The 21596-nt window shown below is 37.1% G+C and overlaps 1 protein-coding gene across 1 annotated transcript in view; it reads right to left on the bottom strand.

Annotated features, from left to right (window-relative positions):
- The window catches only part of cacna1ba (calcium channel, voltage-dependent, N type, alpha 1B subunit, a), a 128120-nt gene extending 106868 nt beyond the window's left edge, over positions 1-21252 (bottom strand). Inside the window, exons 1-3 of the mRNA XM_067407918.1 lie at positions 20990-21252; positions 18983-19088; positions 17950-18089 (exon numbers count right to left, since the gene is read on the bottom strand). Of these exons, the coding sequence (XP_067264019.1) occupies positions 17950-18089; positions 18983-19088; positions 20990-21252 (509 nt within the window). The remainder of the gene's footprint in view (positions 1-17949; positions 18090-18982; positions 19089-20989) is intronic.
- Between the last annotated feature and the right edge of the window lie 344 nt (positions 21253-21596).

The following is a 21596-nucleotide window of genomic DNA, read 5'->3' as shown; positions in this document are numbered from 1 at the left end:
TCAAGCTGTTGTGAATGGAGACTCAGGCAGGGGATCCTAGTGCAGCGTTTTATTAAATGTAAGCGTGGTCGTACAGGCAGGGTAAATCAGGAGCAAGGCAGAGGTCGGGACTGGCAGATATCACTCACAGGTCGTTATACAAAGCAAGGGTCAGGACAGGCAGCAATCAATAAACAGGGAACAGGCAGGAACGGTAACAAGGAAACAGGCAGACAGTAAACACAGGGGAACACTCGGAATTGCAACAACAGTTAACAATACTTCGCGGTGAGGTGGTGTGTGTGGAAGTCCTTTATAGTCCTGGTAATGAGCTGCAGCTGGGTGCCATGGCTGCAGATGCCACGGGCAGCCACGGCGGGTCAGGCGACTCGGGCAGCCTGGGCAGGTCAGGTGGCTCGGGCAGCCACAGCAGGGTCAGGTGGCTTGGGCAGCCACGGCAGGTGGCTCAGGCAGCTGATTTGGGGAAATCAACAGAGGACATAGCGGGTTGATGGGCAAGGCGCTCGGGCACCGCTGGCAGGGCAAGGCTTACATTTTTACATTTTTGTACCACTTTTGCTACAGTATTCTGACTGGTAAGTTAAGCTTTGCTGGTCTTCTTGTAGCCTTCACCTTTCTGGTGTAAAGAAATTATTTTCTTTCTCAGGGCTTTTGACATTTCGCTTCCATGTGGTGCCATTGCTGACAGCATGAAATGGGAAGGGGTTTTAACACCCTTTTATAGTCAACTCTCTGCTGGACACCTGTGTAATGAATAATTAAGACTCACCTATGGTTGAATTCTTGTTGAATTAGACATTTGTAGTCTAAAATTTAGCTTTGCTCCAGAGACTTTCAGTGGGGTGTACTCATTTTTGCATCACCCTAATTTGAGTAAAACTAAAAAGTTATATTATTAACTTTACTTTCATGTTATAAGTTAAACAGATGTTATATAATACTTAGTCTTGTCAACATTTTGGAAACTGTTTTTGTGTTCATTGAGATATTGTTTAAAATGTTACTTTTCAAAGGGGGGTGTACTCATTTACAGCACTGTATATTTAATACATTCAGAATTACATCAATTCAATTCCATAATTTGAAGAGAGGTAAGGTAAGGTAAGGTAAGGTCAACTTTATTATCCCACAAAGCACACACAACACAACATCACACACACACAAACACACACTTGGCTTGCATAATTAATTTACCTATAATAATTTAAAAAACCAATGGCAGCTGGTACAATAGAATTTTTAAATCTATAATTCCAATGGCAGATAATATCTATGAGTAGAAGGAAGCAATTTAAAAACATTCTGCAAGGGAAAGCTGGGATCTCTCATAATTAACTTGGTCTTCAAAGTGAGGCCATCAATCTTTTTACACACTTTAACAATACCCCGTTATCGATTTGTATTTTTTTTTTAGATTAAGTGACCCATCCCAGTATACAAATGAAAAAATAATAACAGATTCAATAAAACAAGAATGTCCACAGTAAAACTACAAAACTTCTGTAAAAAACACATACGCTGGTGGGCTTTCTTATACACAGCATCCACGTGAGCTGTGTGTAAGGTAATAAACAGGAAGAAAATTTGCAATAAAAGTATACTGTTTTACTATAAAAACTGTAAAGTTTTCTAAAATGATTTTCATTTTCCAAAACTTTGCAAAATGAAAAGACAAACTGACGATGGATGGATGGATAGATGGATAGATGGATAGATAGATCAATAGATAGAGTACCAGGGAATTAAATATTAAGAACTTATGAGAGCAAATAGGTCACAGGACCACAGTGGCCACATCAAAATGAAGAATCAATCAAAGAGCTCAGTGCTCTTGTAGCTTAGTAGGCCATATAAATATTAGATATGGTGAGTACAAAAATAATTCAGAAAAACTCCCTGTACAGTGTCCATGAAGGCATACTTATCTTCACAAACAGATCAAATTGACCAAAACCTGGAGGGAAAACTCATTTAACCTAGAGGCCATGGTCAAATTATTCTTTAAAAAAAAAAAAGAAAAAAAAAAAAAAAAAAGGAAAAAGGCCTTAAAATAAAAATCACTGAAATCGAACAAGCGACTAATAGGCAATCATTTGTGAGCTCTGCGTAATGTGAGTGCATTCAAGCTCTTTAGACAATAACCACAGATCAATGCTTTATGTGGAGATAATGTGAGGAGTGCCAGACACAACGCATCATGTGTCTCTTGTTATGGATAACAGCTTTCCTCTGTGAGCACCACTCAGCTCAACATATCTCTAATCATGACTTCAGGTCATCTTATCATTAAAGAGTGATCGAGCATTTAACACTTATTTAATCACTGGATGACCACATAATTTGTCCCCTTTGGAGGTCTTTGATCAGTCATTTTAAAATGCAGGTCCCTTCGGCAGTGTACCAAAGGTGACAAGATTATGTGGTGATAACAATAGAAAAAAGACTTTAGGTAGGCTAGGCAATTTCGGAGAGGCTAGCAATAGCAAGCTAGCTTTGAAAGCATGAGATCCCACCCTCCCTTCAAGAGAGTTGGAAGTTTTTCCTTTTTTCCATCTCACTTTTAAATCTATTATGAATGCCTGTGCTGCCGTGCGTATTTTACCTTCACTTTCGAATTAGCGGTGGCGTTCGTTTGAATGGTGGGTTCATAACTATTCTTAAGATAAAATACAACAACAAAACAGTACAATGACAAACTCGCTTATATTAAACATAGAACTTTTATACTTTTAAATCTTTTATTTAGCACAGTATACACACCTTGCTGATAAATGAAATCTGACTACAGCTGCTGATCTGTGCTGCAACTCTAGTTCAGCTCATGCTGAATTGAGCAGAAGCGTTTGGTTTTTAATTGTAGTATTGTAAAAATCAAAAAGACGGTGGGGGAAGTTCTGGGGTGGGCAAGTGATGTAACTGGTGTTGGAGCTGAACACCATGTAACACCGATTATCACAGCAAGCCTATTTCAGATCAAGAACCTGATCGATAGAAAGATGCAGAAAGACACCATTTTCTTTACCAATTCTATACACAGTATACTATGCATATTTATATACAATTATTAATTACTAATAATGAAATTAATAAATGTTACTAATATTTTATTTATATTAAAAGGTACCCTAGAACCCCTTTTCAAAAGATGTAATATAAGTCTAAGGTGTCCCCTGAACGTGTCTGTGGAGTTTCAGCTCAAAATACCTCATTTTTTTATTAAATTTTTTAACTGCCTATTTTGAGCCATAATTACATATGCACCGATTAAGCGTGCGGCCCCTTTAAATCTCCCGCTCCCCTCCCCTGCGACCTCTCGACAGCCTTAAACAGCAAACACAAAGTTCACACAGCTAATATAACCCTCAAAATGGATCTTGTTTGTCATGCATACATTGATTCCTGTGAGTATAGTATTTATTTGGATGTTTACATTTGATTCTGAATGAGTTTGAGGCTATGCTCCATGGCTAAAGTTAACATTACACACTGATGGAGAGATTTATAAAGAATGAAGTTGTGTTTATGAATTATACAGACTGCAAGTGTTTAAAAATGAAAATAGCGACGGCTCTTGTCTCCGTGAATACAGTAAGAAACGATGGTAACTTTAACCACATTTAACAGTACATTAGCAACATGCTAATGAAACATTTAGAAAGACAATTTACAAATATCACTAAAAATATCATGTTATCATTGATCATGTCAGTTATTATTGCTCCATCTGCCATTTTTCGCTATTGTCCTTGCTTGCTTACCTAGTCTGATGATTCAGCTGTGCACAGATCCAGACGTCCTGCCCTTGTCTAATGCTTGAACATGGGCTGGCATATGCAAATATTGGGGGTGTACACCCCGACTTTTACGTAACAGTCGGTGTTATGTTGAGATTCGCCTGTTCTTCGGTGGTCTTTTAAACAAATGAGATTTATATAAGAAGGAGGAAACAATGGTGTTTGAGACTCACTGTATGTCAGTTCCATGTACTGAACTCTTGTTATTCATCTATGCCAAGGTAAATTCAATTTTTCATTCGATGGCACCTTTAAGTATAGAATTATACCAAATCTACAAATAACATAAATGGCCCCATGCTGAATATGTGCAATTTCCAGACACTTATCGGACCAGGCACCAAAAGACTTTAAAGGTGCAATGTGTGAATTTTAGTGGCATCTAGCGGTGATGTTGCGAATTGCAACTAATGGCGCTCACCCCTCCCCTTTCGGAGAACCTATGGTGGCCGTCTGGCTGACACAAGACAAAGATGTTGTCTTCTGAGACAGCCAACGTTTAGTGACTAAATGCGTTCTGTAGAGCAGTTTGTCCCTTTAGGGCTACGGAAGAAACAAACCGGCGCATAATGGTAACTTAACATGTAAGAGTACCCGCGTTGTATGTAGATAGAAATGTCTCATTCTAACGTAATAAAAACATAACGGTTCATTATGTAAGGTCTTTATACACCACTGAAAACATAGTTATGTATATTATATTGCATTTCTGTCAATAGATACTCCCAAATTTTACACATTGCACCTTTAAAAAAATTCACCAAATCTCCCAACTCCTTCTGGCAACCAGAGAAATGGATGCCCAGGGAAAACATGCTAGTAACAAAATAAGGTAATCGATGCAGACTGCACTCGCTGTCAGTTCTTATATTCAGTGACTAATGAGTGTCTCTCTCTCAACACGGCCAGCTAATAGCATTAAAGCATCAACGCTTCCTCTTGTCAACTCAACTTCCTGCTAACAGCCACTGTCTGAGCATGCGGATGCGTAGAGTGATACAAGCAAAAGAAGAAACAAAGACTTATGAGAAATGAATGATAAGAGGGAAAGTGAATGAATCAGGGAAGATGAAAGAAAGAGAGGTCTGTTGGGAAAAGGAGAAGTATTCCAGGAGGCAAACGAGAGGAGAGTGATGTAAGATTGGAAGAGAAGTAAGCAAGAGGACCCCAAAGAAAAGGAGAGATCCTGAGAGCATTATGGGATGCTATCAGGGGACAAACATCAGCCCTCGTCACCCACCCAATTAAGTACTAGGATTCACACTACAAGCTATTTTTATTTGTTTGTTTGCTTGGCGATCTGCTTAAAATACCCACTGCAATAACACCGACATCTGGCTACTGGACGTGCAAGGCATGCTGAATAATGCATCTGCAGGGATCACACCATCAGCGTCCACCAGCCTCAACATTTACACAGCTTGATGTGTGTGTATAGGTGTGTTTAGCGAACAGAGGCGCTGTGGTTTGTGGTGAAAGGTGACACGCTGTCACTGCAGAGAGACTCCACCCAGCAGGGTTTCCTCACACACCTGTCCGAATGTCACAGCATTTCATAACAAAACTCTGCCTGACTCCAGTAGCTGTCGCATCATCCCCACGGGTCTCCAGGGATGACCGAATAAGCCTCATCTATAGTTCATGATGTGTACTGGAAGTGTACTGTGACTTTCATACACATTTGAGGTTAACAGAGACTGTTAATCAGGAAGTCATGAGCTGGGTTTCTATCAGCATACACTACTGTTCAAAAGTTTGGGGTCAGTAAGTACTTTTATTCAGCAAGGACGCATTAAATTGATCAAATGTAACAATTCAACTTTGCCATCACAGGAATAAATTAAAATATATTAACATATAGAGCATTTCATTTAAATTGTAACAATATTACTGTTTACTGTATTTTTGTAGTGTATTTAAAGGTGCCCTAGAACTTTTTTTAAAAGATGTAATATAAGTCTAAGGTGTCCCCTGAATGTGTCTGTGAAGTTTCAGCTCAAAATACCCCATAGACTTTTTTTAATTCATTTTTTAACTGCCTATTTTGGGGCATAATTAGAAATGAGCCGTTTCAGGGTGTGTGGCCCTTTAAATCTGGTGCTCCACACCCCAAGAGCTCGCGCTTGCCTTAAACAACATAAAAAAAGTTCACACAGCTAATATAACCCTCAAAATGGATCTTTACAAAGTGTTCGTCATGCAGCATGTCTTATCACGTAAGTACAGTGTTTATTTTGATGTTTACATTGATTCTGAATGAGTTTGAGGCTGTGCTCTGTGGCTACCGGCTAATGCTACACTGTTGGAGAGATTTATAAAGAATGAAGTTGTGTTTATGAATTATACAGACTGCAAGTGTTTAAAAATGAAAATAGCGACAGCTCTTGTCTCCATGAATACAGTAAGAAACGATGGTAACTTTAACCACATTTAACAGTACATTAGCAACATGCTAACGAAACATTTAGAAAGACAATTCACAAATATCACTAAAAATATCATAATATCATGGATCATGTCAGTCATTATTGCTCCATCTGCCATTTTTCGCTATTGTCCTTGCTTGCTTACCTAGTCTGTTAATTCAGCTCTGCACAGATCCAGACGTTCTGCCCTTGTCTAATGCCTTCCATAATGTTGGGAACATCATGGGCTGGCATATGCAAATACTGGCGGCGTACACCCCGAATGTTACGTAACAGTCGGTGTTATGCTGAGATTCGCCTGTTCTTCGGAGGTCTTTTAAACAAATGAGATTCATATAAGAAGGAGGAAACAACAGAGTTTGAGACTCACTGTATGTCATTTCCATGTACTGAACTCTTGTTATTTAACTATGCTGAGGTAAATTCAATTTTTTGAATCTAGGGCACCTTTAAGATACATAATCTATAATGGATGGAAACACCAAAATGTGGGGAAAGAATCCACAATGTCCATTAAATACATACATTGTTTATTCAGTGGAAGACATGCAGAAACTACAGTGGAAATTTATTGAATAAATTCCTAGATGTGCATCCAAAAAAATTCATGTGAATGAATAATTTGCTGTCAGACAAAGAAACATGACACTACAACTTCCGTTTCACCATTTTGCACCAATTTCCCCAGATCTGAACACATGGTATGGAACTGCAGATTTATTCTGAATAGATTTAGCAAAATATTCTGATTTCCCACATAAATTAAATATGCAGCTCAGATCAGAAACAATTTCAGCTCTAACTTAAATCACTTGGTGCTTGAAACTTGTCACAATGTGTCTGGTTAAAACATGGTGTAACAGTGAAATATGATGCCCTGCGTGTGAGTCTCATTTCAGGGAAAATGTTTTATTGGATACTGAGCAGGTAATATAAACCGTAATTCCTAATAAAGGCCATTTTCATGATTTAAAATGACTTTTTCACAGCCAGGCCATCCAACCTAAAACTGAAGAGAATATGATTCATAGCTCTTTACTGATTTTTATATCAGTGTATTTGTTTGTTTCTCTATAAAGAAGAGCTGAGTCACAAAGGTCATACGACTCTAATGGCTCTATCCAAAGCAAACAGCAGTCCTGTTACTACATCCCTGTGTGTAAACAGACAATCCCTCTATTAGAGACCCATGTGACTCGGGAGAGAATGTGATGAAATAGATTTCAAATTATAGCCCGTTCAAAGAGACTGAAGAGGCCCGACCTGAACTGACAGGCTCTGAAATATTGTTTGCGTTTCTTTATGAGACAGAGCCGCTTTCAAATATTTGACTGGGTCGCTGCTCACTGTTTAGGATTAAATGACAGCTGATTTCTCCAACTGCTTTCCTCAAACCACCAGATTTCAGAGTGCAATCAGAATAAATGCAGCAGTAGAATATTGAGGTTCATTTTAGATGCACGCACATATACTGTTACACAAGAGCAAACAGACACAGTGAGGTGAACAGAGGACAACTGAAAACAAAGGAGACTACAGAAATAATTATTCCCTTGCTGTATGTCTCAGCTCACAGTGTTATGTAAAGAGGCCAACCTACCTTGACCTCTTTACATCACTGCTGAAGTATTGCTGGAAATGTAAAAAAAAACAAAGAAAGCCTTATAACAGCTGTCTGCGTGATTTTAAGGGCCAAAGACTTGCCTCAAAGATTAATTAAAGAGCCTTCATCATTAACACTAAATATTCCCCACCTGCAACAACCACTCAAGAGTTCAGTATGATCTTAAAGATCCATGAAATCACTTCTTTTCTGGGTTAATACATTTCCTTTTATAAAAGGGAAGTTTTTATCTGCTAAAAGTCCATTTTGTCAACTTTTAGAAGGACACTAAGTCATAGATAGCTTCAAAGCTAATAGATAAGGAGGCATGAAACTCCAATTTTGATTTCATGGAGTCTAATTGAAATAATTAAAATAATTAATAAAAACGGAGCTGCATTAAACAAATCTGTACAGAAATATGAGGCAGTCAGAGTTGTTAATGCATGTGCTTCAGAATCATTGAGCCTTGTGTCCATGTCTCTCAACCTATAATTATTTTCTGTCACTTTTCACTGTTTGTCAATAAAAACAGGCAAAAACTTCAAAAAAAAGTAATATGAAGCTGAACATACAGTAAAATAAACATGAGCGCTCTAAACCAATTATGAGCGTTCTCCAACCAATTTTAACAAATATAATAGCCCTGCTCTAAGTGATGTCACGCGTTTTTAGGCCAAAACATTTTTTGTCACATACAGCAAACATCTCCTACTATCCGCTAGCTGCCTGTCCCCTGAACACACTGTAAAAAAAACGCAGTCTCTGTAGTCGCCACAAGCTCCAAAAACGGCAACAAAAACAAACTGGTGCAGCCTGGACCACAAAACATAATAAACATGCTCCAGCCAATAACCGACAAGAATGATTTTAAATGCGCTAGCTAGCCTCTGTTTTGTTTGACAACACTTCGAACGTCAACAGGAAGTTACTCCACCGAGGATCATTTAGAGCACCTTTAAACAGTGTGATTTTTTTCCCCCAAATCAGCTCAGAGCACCCCCCTCCCCCTTTCAAAAAGCCAAAACAGACTAAAAGCTGTCCCAAAAGAGTGTTCGGAAATACCCTACAGACAAGCTTCAGTAATCATTTCTTTACGGAAAGTGCCTTAGTGGCAGGTTTTGTTAGAGTAAACAAAAACCCAAATAACAAAGGGAAACCTGCTTGAGATGCTAGTAGCAGTGCAGATGCTATAAGGCAAGGCAAGGCAAGGCAATTTTATTTGTATAGCACATTTCATACACAATGGTAATTCAAAGTGCTTTACATAAAGAAGAAGAATAAAAATAAAACATAAGGAATAGAAATAACAGTAAAAACAGAGAATTTTGCTATCTGGATGGATGAGCTAGGAAGTCTTAGGGAGTTTTTTTGTTTTTGTTGTTGTTGTTGTCTGTCAGAGTGGATCTAAACAGATCTGTCCATCGGAGCAGATCTAAATGGATCATCCTCACACGACAAGACTGCTACCTGTTATGGCACTTCAAATTGATAAAGATTCAGTCTCCCCTTTTGCCAAGACACCTCAAACTGCGCCACACAGCCCTAATCCCCCTTCCGGAGATATCTTATCTATTTAACGCAGTTTAAATTTCCCCTTTGGAAATGTCCCTTATATGGAAAGAGCACACTGCTTTTCCTTCAAGCAAGGGAGGCAGAGCCTCCTCAAAAAAGTGGATGAGAAAATAATCCATATTACAAAAGTAAAAAAAAAATCTTATAAATCACTCATTTTTCTAAAGTAACACTGTCCAACAGCAGGTAAAGGTACAGGGGGAGTCTGCATTTCTCTTGTCTCCCCTGAGACAATTGAGTTATTATAGACCCCCTAAAGTGCGTGGTGGGTTTAGTGGAGGATTATTGAGAAAAAAATGGGGGAATGTCCCGTGAGACGAGGCAATGCCTCCATCGCGTTATGATTGGATATGATTGGTTATGGTTAGTTTTTGGTTGAAAATGATTGGTTTGTTTGCTAAGTTATAGAGGGCTTTCAGTCCACAAATCAACAACATTCGCCATGGATTTAATGTAGTAACACAAACTGTAACCATGGGAGTTTGGCAGGAATAGAAAAATGCTTTCAAGTACTGCACACATCTTTTTCCAACACTTCAAATATTTAAATGTTATTTTTAATGTGATGACCAAAACATTATTTGTTTATCCTTCAAAGATTACCCCCATTTGTAAAAATAAAAGTTTCAAGATGTAGGAAAACTCACACTTAATTAAAAATAAAAAAGACTGGCCTTTTACTGGTCTACTGGTCTACTGATCTACTGGTTACAATTACCATTGTAACCAGTAGATGGCTGGCATTTCCAGTCCCTAATATATATTTTCAAACTTTTTGCTTAAGAATTATTATTTAGACATTATGAATGATAATGCTGCCCTCAAATGTTAATCTGGAGCCTTGCAAACTTAAAATAAAACTGCACATTTGTAATTTAGGTAAGTCTATTTATTACCAAGGCATTAGGTAATTCAAAAAAACGTGAATAACTGCAGGCTGATTTAAGGTGTGCCACTAAATTTTCTGCTTGTGATAAACATAAAAAAGAACTACAATTCTATTTTATTTAACCAGGAAAATGTGACAACATTAAGTGTAACTGAGAAATGAATTTACATTTATAAAAAAGAAAAAAACATTAAGTGAGGACTTTGCCTCCTCATTTCAGAATACCACTGCACAGCACTAGGAGAGAGCGAGAGAGATCAAGCCAGAGAAAGTGAGAGAGAGAGCTGTGCTAATTGGTCGTTATTTAATCTAAACCCCTCCCTGCAAGCCTAACACCCACCTCTCACTCAAAACACACTGACACTTGTCAGACTGAAGCCCCCCACTGTGTCTCAGTGATATGCCTCAACAGGAGGCAGCGACAGAACATCTATAAGCCTCTTCAGCTGCTCTCAGGCGAAACCTCAGAGGTTTTTCAGAGGCTAACCCCTCCCAACAAAACATTGTGTTGTGCACAGCTGCTGAATCACAGCGGTAAAGATGTGTTTATTGATATCTTATTTCACAAAGGACTGAATGCACATAAACTGTCTCTACTAGGGATATTTCACCTAAAAATGAAAATTCTGTGATTATTTACTCACCCTCATGTTGCTTCTAAACAATATGACTTTTTTCTTCAGTGGAAAAAATACAAGATTTAAAAAAAAATGTATTGTCTATATACAATGCAAGTCAATGGGCTCGATTGTTGGGTTTAGGTTCCTCAGAAGAAAGAAAGTCATTTTTAAATGTTAAATGTATTCATTTTCATATTAATATTTGATATTGAATATTTAATATAAATACATATTTAATTTACAACTACTTAAATAAGAACATGTTTCTTAGCATATTAGTATGCTGTGGTATCAAAAACTATGGAGCCCCACACATGACATGCAGGGGGGAAAAAAAGTATATTGTGCCACAAATTAACAGTTCGTTCTCGTTTTAGTTAAATCAAAATGAGGGAACGACGAATTAGTTCAAAATTGCCACGATTTAGTAAAACGAGGGAACAAATTAATAAGTCAGGGAACTAATTCTTAATTTATGCACACAATTTTAAAAAACAAGAAAAACTAATTCTTAATTCATGGCCACTATATATATATATTTGTCCGCATATCATGTGAGGGGCCGCTTAAAAAAAACAACATTCTTATTGAGAATCAAGGGATTTTACTGGTATTGGAATCAGCTACTGAAAACTGGTATCATGACAACCCTAATCCCTTCTTTAAACATCACCAGAGATCAAGGAAATGTAGCAACAGTGAGAGAGTAGATTCAATATGCTCAGCTTTAAAAGCAAAATTCACAATCGTTCAATTCCACACCTCTTAACCTGCTCAATGTGCTAAAATATGCACAGAACTGACACTTCTCTGTGCCAGAGGTCACAACATGATACATAGAGCAGAGAGAATCCACACAGAGATCAATCACAAAGGAGTTCATCACCTTGTTTTTAAACACTGACATCTCAATGCATTTGACACTGTCCTCATCAATTAATGACATCCGCATGTTTGGCCAGCACCTTGATTGTCTAAAATACTGTGACTCCCTTCAAGCAAATTACTTCAGTCACCCACAGGAACACACCAATATTGACAGGTAACGGTCCTCTGTGGCAACCACAGAAACCCAATCTACTCCCAGAGAATCAAGAGAGAGGGAATCAGGATATTGCTTTAAGAGGTGCAACTACTGCAAAATCTATTTCTTCAACAGGAAGGTGGAATAGACACAGCAGAGGCTGTTACTCAATGCAGTAAAAGTGATCAATATATACAACATCTTTACCACATACAGTTAGGCACACACAGGGACTTAGAACTAGATATTAGAACAAAATAGAAGACAGACAGAGTTCGAGTAATAGGAATATTAAAATTTTTCGTGGGAACATGACTCAATTACTCCCCAGACTGCAGCGATCAAACAGGACAAGGCAAAAGCAAAAGCTCTGGACAGATGGTGTTTAAAACTTTGTTTGTTTCTTGACGTTGTGTTAGAAGCAGCAGGATATTCTATACCACCTACACAACCCTAAACAGATGGAGGAGTAAAATATAAAGTAAGCACATACATTTAATGAAAAGAAAGCATTGGACCAGCGTCTAGTTTCATACTCTCAAGCATTTATAGTAAATCCTTAAATCCAGTGAAAATAGGTTTTCATTTTCTGCCTTTCGGTTAGACTTTTAATGTTATCTTACACTGTTCTTAAATTTTTCTTAAAAAACAGCACATTATATTAACATATCCTTTTTTTCAATATGGCTTATTAAAGGCGTAGTCGATGACAACAACAAACTGTGCTAACAGTTGAGTAAAAATTGAGTAACCACATGCCAATTGTATATCCAAGACAACAGCATAAGGAAAAAATGAATGTTGTATAAACATTTGCATTTGTTGCTAATGTTCACCAGGCGATTGGCTCCCTGTACAGTGTCCGAGAGAGCTCAACGCGCTGCAACTGAAGAAAACATATGCAAATAGAAAGAACACCAGCAAATTAAGAAAACATCTTCATCAGTTTGACAACACATGTGTTGCAAATACTCACAACGCAACCAAATACAGAAAAGCACTGCAAATACTCACAACAAACATACGATCAGAATATTAAAATAAACAAAAAAAAAAAAAAATCACTTTTCAGTTCATTGACAACACCACTAATGAGTAGACATTGAACAATAAGCATGTCCAAGCCAGGTTCGTCACTTGTTGCTATTTGCAGTGCGTTTCTGTATTTGGTTGTCTTGTGAGTGTGCTGTGTTTTCTTAATTTGTTGGTGTTTTTTCTATTTATATGTGTTTTCTTCAGTTGCAACGCTTTGAGTTCTCTCAGCCACCATATATTTGAGTTCAAGCATTTTTTCTAAATCATGCTCTCTCAGATAAATCACTAAATCTCATCTTGTGGTTTTAAAGGGTTAGCTCACCCAAAAATGAAAATTCTGTCATCCTTTACTGACTCTCATGTTGTTCCAAACCTGTAACACTTTTGTTCATCTTTGGAACACAAATGAAGATATTTTTAATGAAATCTGAGAGATTTCTGTCCCTCCATTGACAGTCTATGCAACTACCACTTTGATGCTTGAAAAAGTTCATAAAAAGATTGTAAAACTAATCCATATTAATTGAATGCTTTAACCCATATTTTCTTAAGAGACCTGTTTGCTTTATATGATTAACAGATTTAATTTAAGCTTTTATTCACACAGAAACATTAATCAACGCACACATCAGTTATAGTCAAGGGAAACTCAAGCATGCTTGCTTGACGTGCAAGAACCAATGAGGTTCATTCTTGTGTGTTACGCAGTTCATTTGAGCTTCCGCAAGAACCAATGAGGTCTGTTCTCGCGCATCAAGCAGGTTCGGTTGAGCTTCAGTTTATGTTCGCTGATCAATGTTTATATGTGAATAAAAGCCTAAATTCAATCGGTTTAATTGATCGTGTCTCTTCAAAAAATTTGGACTAAAGCGATTCATATGGATTAGTTTTACGATTTCTTTAAGAACTTTTTGAAGCGTCAAAGTGGTAGTTGCATAATGGAGGGACAGAAAGCTCTCACATTTCATCAAAAAGATCTCAGTTTTTGTTCCGAGGATGAACAAAAGTCTAACGGGTTTGGAACGATAAGAGGGTGAGTAAATGATGGCAGAATTTTAATTTTTGGTGAACTAACCCTTTAAATTCAACAACAAATATATATAGATTTAAGAAGAATTTCTCATTTCAAGATATTTAATATATAATATATTTTATTATATGTATTATATTTAAGATTATATATGTATTTATTTAAAATATATTTAATCAAACTTTTTCTACTAGGTTTATTACAATTTTTTTTACACATTACACATTAGGAAAATCAAGCTCTAGATATTCAAGAGTTATGGGAAACAACTTTAGAAGGATTATTTATAAAAGGAGCGTCAGCTTTCTTGTAATGCATTATTGGATGCACCTCAATCTCATGCATCATACATCTCAGGCTAAATTTGTATCCATAATAATTCTCAGCTATCAAGCATCACACCACATAAAGTCCACTAACAAAAGGTCATCACAGTCTAGCTTTATCCAAATGCAATACATTTCATCTACATAAAACTCAAAGCCCTCTTTAAGACCCTTTTCTATGGAAGCCCAGAGAAACACATGGCTGCAAACATAATCGTCCTCCAGGGAACCCAGGCAGCTCATTAAGAGCGACTGATCTGAGCAGGGAACCCCAGTGGCCATTCGGTTCATCACAGCATCAACAGCAGCATGATCCCTGGCCATCACCACACCCCTCACCCACTAAAGCTAGTTGGAACGAGGAGAGAGGGAGAGAAGGAGTGCGCCGCTCGAACACACAGCCATAAAGAAGAGTGGTGTAGCAAAGCCGTTCCCTTACTGTTTGGCTCAATACAGTATTGATCGAGATGTGAACCCAGAGAGTCAGATATATTCTCTTATTAGCAAGTCCAAAGATCTTATTGGAGGCACATTAGAGCTGTGAGACTGGATAAAGAAGAGGAATACTACTTATTTTATTATTATTATTACATAATTTTTATTTTTATATTATAAACTGTGCCAATGGAACACTATTATTTTCTGTGAAACAAGAGTGTAATAAAAAAATTATATAAGAATAATCTACGAAATTACAATGACTAATTTGCTATCCAGAAGCTATATGTTTCATGTTAATCCACAACAAATGCTACATTTTGTCAGTCGTTTCTATTTCTGCAGTGTGGCACAGGACAGCTCCGCACACATTCCAAGCTCATTGGGCCAAAATTGCTTTTCTCATGTATAATAAAAAAAGTTTGACAAAGAGAGATTGATTGTGGAATAACATTGAATATTATATGACAAATCCCTAAAGTTCAACCAGGAAAAACATGAAAAGGATGCCATCTAGAGAAGCATTACATAACATAATTAAAATACAAGATACATGTTTTGTGCTGTTAAGTTTGTTGAAGAATAAGCATACACACTTCTGATTGGCTCCGCTGCATTTATTATGAGCCTACTGACAACCAATACACAATTCTTACAGTAACAGGCCTTCATTACATTATTCAGAAGAATTCAAAAGCCTTTCCATATGTGATTTATGCTCTGATAATCTAACAGCAGTGTGGGGTTGAAACATGGATCAATAAGTCTTGACCAAGACTGATCATACTACTGAACTGCTCAACTGCAGACCCTTTTAGGGTATGCTCCGATTATGATTATGATTATTATCATATTATACCATCTTGTCCCCCCTTCAATGAAGCAAATCCACTTCCTGCCAGACATATTATGAACTGAGTGATGGATGGACCATCCGGCACTAAAGGTGACAGAGGCTGCTAAATCAACTGACTTTCACCAATAAAATACAAAAGGAAATAGGTGAACAAGGTGAATATTTTATATATATATATATATATATATATATATATATATATATATATATATATATATATATATATATATATATATATATATATATATAAATATATATAAAATATTACATTTATAGTTATAAAAAACACTAAATATAATATAAATGTATATTTGTGAATACTTTAACAAAAAATAAAGTAAAATATTATAAATATGGTTTCATTTTAGATATATATATTTTCACCTTTTACAAATATCAAATTTATATCATATTCACACATATAAATATAAAGTGATATTAATGTCTAGAGACACACTGTTATAATGTGACTTCTTTATGTCTGTTATAAATAAACTCCGCTGGCTGCCTCAGATGTCCAGAGGCAAATAGACAGCTCTATATCCTCCGGCTTTCTGCACAGCCTCTTCCGCTGCAGGAACAGAACTGCTTCCACTAAATCTGTTTATTGCAGTGAGGTGATGGGCTGACGTAAGCCTCTGTGGATGGACAAAATAAATCACCCTGCCATTAGGCAGAGAAAGGCAGGACACTCCCTAGTGGTGCCAGTAACCATACAGGGACCAGCTCCACTGTAACACCATGCCCGTCACGGCACAGTTCTCCAGGATCAGCGCACATCCCTGTGGCCCATAAACCATCGAGCCAGTCATGTTTTCTCCCTTGCTGACCATTTTAAATGGCATCACCTCTTCCTTCAAAATAAAATGTGGCTGCTGGTGGTCCTCCATTGATTTAATTTTTAATTTTTAATTTTTAATTTTGCTGTGTTTTTGTCTTTTTTTTTTCTTTTTTTTTATGTTTTTATAGTTTTTATTCATTTTATTTCAGTTTTAAATACTTTTGCACATTAAGTTAAAGTGGCCATATTATGTTCTTTTACAAAGTCTTGATTTTGTTTTGCGGGTCTACTAGAATATGTTTTCATGCTTTAATGTTTAAAAAATATTTTCATATATTTTTGTTATTTCAGTTAACATATATTTCAATTCATGTAACGAAAATGTTTTTATGGTTTTAGTTCTAGCTTACGATAATAGGCTTTATGCCGAACGTCACATGAGCAAACAGGAAAACAGGTCTCATTGCATACGCAAAGTGCAAAGTGTTAACGGCAGTACGAACTGACAGCAACATGGGCTTTTAAAGTAATCAGCTAACCTTAGCTACTTCTTTTTATTGTTGCCATTTTATTGGATTTAAATATCTAAATGTTAGGGAGAAGAAGAACATTTTTAGATATCGATCTGCATATGCGATCGACATCGGTTATGCTAATCTTTGCTTCCTCCTTTGAAGGCATCTTGACTAAAATGGCTCTAAAGAAGCACATACAAAAGACCTGATTCGGAAGCAATTCAACCTGTTTTACAGAAGTTTGTTGCACATAACCCCCATAAACCTGCTACTAACCAATAATTTAACTGATACTTACTTTTGAAAATAGCACTGCACTATCCCTGTATAAGAAAATACCTTTTTTCATTCACAAATATTTGAAATGCAAATGCAATGCAACTAAATAACTGTAAGGCAATAATCACCATGTTAGGGTTAGTATCAGGTACAGTATACAGTTCAATATTACCAGGAACAAATAAACCTGGATCCTGGTATTGAAATTCCTATTTTATCTCTCACAAAAGCATCTAACAATGTAAATCCATTTCAGAAACACTTCATAAACAACCAAAACTAATATAGCAATATCTCTAGGCAAATACGATGCAGACAGTAGCAATCATCTACACCAGAGTATACCGCTATAAATAAGGGTCAGAATGTCCCCACTGTATGCCTTGCTGGAGATGAAGTAGCTCCCTCTCCACCCCATTACACCTCCAAAGTACCAGCCAGTTGTACTACTGGAGGCAAACCAAACCACCCGCATCCAGACCCCGGTCTGACTGCAGGCAAGATTCACAAACATCATTTATCTATGTACGGGACCTCTGCTACACTGCCTGTGTCAGGGTCAAGCAGACCAATTTGCTTCTCCACTAGGTTCCACTGAGGTTTTTGTGAATGACATCATTAAATTTCTTTTTCATGTCACAGACCATGGCTTTATGCTTTATATATACTGCTTTCCTTTGGTTTAAGGTTTTTCATTTAAATAAAAAGTATTCAGTAACCATTCAGTTAGTAAAAATTTAAAGAATATTTGAACTTACCCCGTCAACACAACAACAAAATCCATAACATTCCACCCATTGCGGAGGTAGGAGCCTTTATGAAAAGCAAAGCCTAGAGCGATAATCTTGATCCCGGCCTCGAAGCAAAATATTCCGATGAAGTAGGGTTCAGTGTCATCCTGTCATGAGTGACGAGAGACACAAGCAATTATTCAAAGAAAATAATACACACGATGCAAGTTTACAATGAAAACAATGTATAAAGAGGAACATAAATCTGTCACTGGCAAGCTCAATGAATATTTTACAACTTTCATTAAACTGTTGTTCTTCCACAGAACACTAAAGCAGAACAATACAGTAAAATAAATCAAATTAAAGTTGGATAATGGGGAGACTTTTACTATAAAAACAAATATTTTCTCTCAGTATATTCTATATTCTTAGTATAAATATTCAAAGCAAATGATTCTAATAGCAGAGCATCTAAAAACTGCAGTTCATAAGTGAAGCACATATTCAATACCCTGACTATGGAAGTAAATAACAGAAGTAGAGACCAAAATCAAATCAAAAGGTAAGCAATAAACTTTTAAATTATAGCATATGATCATGTTTATAAAATCTCAGAAGAAACAAATATGCTACAGAATGTTCACTAGAAGAGTTTTAGAGGACAGATCATTTATAAGCTCATTGTCCTCTTTTATTATAGACACTGAAATGTCAATCAAATGTCAGGCACCAGCAAATATTTGTGGATCAATTTAGCAGGGCAGTTAAAGGATCCACTGTTGAATGACTGACAGCAGCTCACGAAGGATCGAAGTGTCTGCTAAATGAATCAAGTAAATGTGGGCTGGCAAACTGTTGACCTACAGTAACAACTACTACTTAAAAAGACTGGTGAAACAATAAACATTTTTGAAAGTAAAAGCTTTCTAAATCTGAACAGAAAAAATCAGATTTTATATGGTAATGCTGCAAAAGAGGCTAATAATTAAACAATAAGGGAGCTCAAAGGACTAGTATAAAATTGCAGTGTGATTAATGAGGGGAAAGTCCAACTCACCAGCCGCTTTGACATGGGTGTCTTGTCTAAAGCTGGTAAATGCTGCTCTAAGCCCAGTACAATGCAGTTTGCTATGATGGTGGCGAGGATCATGTACTCAAATGGAGTGATGGTGTTAAGGAAAGAACCCATGGGATACAAATAGATGGAATTAATTCACAGCAACGCAATATTATCAAGCAATTTTAAAAGCTATGGCAGAAATCAATAAAGAACAAATAACTTAAATTTAAAGCTAACATTCACTTAATTATGCATCTTTGAGAGCCACTGAGACTTCTTTGGAACAATTTTTAAAATGAATCATATGATATCTCCAATATAACTAACAAGAATCACTGATAAAAAATGATCTCACTTCATCTCAGCTACCTTATGGCTCAGTCTTAAGCTGTGTGAACTGCGTCATTCCTCACAAAGCTGCTGGTTAGTGGGGAGGAGGATAATTATTTCCCGTGGCACTCCTCTAAACACATTTGCGTCAGACTAGTAGACTCATTTTAGACAGAACATAAAGACATTATTAATAAATTATGAATTTCATTAATTATACTCTCTTAGCACTTGAAATTAAACGGATACTTGAAAACTGGGACAAAACAGGCAAAAAAAAAGTGTATGTATCAAATAAGTGTTTTGGATTAATGTTTAGAGGTATTCATATACGTTTGGGTACAACTTCCATTTCTCCCAAAAAAAAGAAAAAAGAAAAAAAAAGTGTTTTAGCCACCATTATGGTTCAAACTGATTTTCAGCTCAATCTAATTGAATTATAATTGGAATAGCTGAGACTGGCAAGTGAATTTGTGAGATGCGTTTTATCCCATATCTCAAGAGTCAATAATTAGCAATGGTTTGTTTGATGGAAAAACGCATTACTTAACTGTTTATGACTACAAAGTCTATATTAGCCTTCTAATATAAATAATACAGACAAGGTGAACAGCAAAAGTAAAGTCTGCTGTAAATAAAAAGACATTTTTTGCCAGATATTGGTAAACAAGCATTTAAAAAGACGTCAAAATTTTGCTTTGTTTGTTCATTCATGTTAAGTAAACAAAATCTAAATGTTAATTCGAATCTTTACTCTCTTGTGGTAAACTATTCAGGCGCTCAAAAGGCCTCCATCACTTCCGCATTTCCCTGGACGAGTTTTAAACACGTAGGCGTTTCAGCACCTTGGAGAGAGACTAAAACAGCCACTGAAACTTTTCCACGTGAAAGAGAAATATTCAATTTCACGAAATCCAAATTTGAGCACCGCCGGTTGGGCCTCGGGGATGATATTAACGCCCACAACTTTAAAACACTAACCTGTTCCGCTTAAATTGGCTAGACTATCAACTTCATTGGTTTTTGGACTGTGACCTGCGAATAAAAGCTGCGAATGATTTTATATTGTAACATACAGACTAGCAGGTATATCTCAGTTACTTTATGACTGGTATTCCCAAAGGCAATTCTCCTGAGACTGCACAGCAATTTAGGCAGCCTAATGCAAGAGCTGTTTTGGTTGCCATGAGCGACAGAGACCAACGAGTCTAGTTTCCTGACTGAACAGAATCAATACCGCAGCGAAGGGACAAAAACAATAAAAACTATAAATGGCATTTCACGTCACGACACTTACATTATATATCAAGCAATCGCGCTAAATACATTTATCATGCTAATTGCAAATATTGGCTACTTAAAGCTAATCCGATCTGTTTTCCGGGAGTATTTCGTGAAAGAAAACCGACCCCTCTGGTAATAATGTTTGCCTCATCAGCGAGACAACACCCTGCATACTGCATGTCATTTAAATCCAATAAGTGTGATTGTAACCCACACAACTTCTACATAACTTATATGTTGAATAAAACGAAACCTTTATCGCCACAAAACTTTTGCGACCTTATAACCAGCGTGTTATAAAAAAAAATAGAGGTGAACCCGATTTACTGCTGATTACAAACTCTCATATTTTACCCTCTTACGAGTGCCTGTCATTTATGTAAAGGATATGGCCACTCTGTTATTTTCTTTGCATATTTCCGAATGATATTATCTTCGCTGAAGATGAAAAGGGATCGGTTGACTGTGAGGCAGTTCTGTTTGACCGGTATTGGGTTGTATATGGCCATTGTCCGGGCTCTTTGGGCCATTGTTTGCTTATACACCCTCGGTCCGCCCGGGGGGCCTGGCTGCCGGCTGGCCCCTCTGCCTGGACCCGCTGGAGAGCCACTGCCTCCATACCGGGTCGGGAGATCGTCTTCGAAGCGAGCCATTCTAGAAACGCGCAGATTTGACTAAAGAAATCCAAATTCACCTCAGACAGAGTGTAAAGAAGAAGCATCACAACGCGAGATGTAGTTCCAGCCACGAGTTCTTCTCATCCGTACAGGTCTGGCACCCACAAGAGCGTGTTCTGCCACATAAACACAGAGTTGCTTAAAGTATTCCGGCCATTCAGAGCACATCTAAACGCATCTCTGTTATGAACCGACCGCCAGTTAAAGTTTATCGCCCCACGTTACACAATGCATCAAAAAGCGACCGGTCATATCCAATAAGGATCCTTTTCACTCCTCACTCGAAGGATTTAGATAATCAGCCATGTCATGAAATAAGT

Source organism: Chanodichthys erythropterus, chromosome 13, assembly GCF_024489055.1.
Source record: "Chanodichthys erythropterus isolate Z2021 chromosome 13, ASM2448905v1, whole genome shotgun sequence".
Lineage (NCBI taxonomy): Eukaryota > Metazoa > Chordata > Actinopteri > Cypriniformes > Xenocyprididae > Chanodichthys > Chanodichthys erythropterus.
Note: the sequence above shows the minus strand (reverse complement) of the source record. Positions and strands in the feature narration are given on the sequence as shown.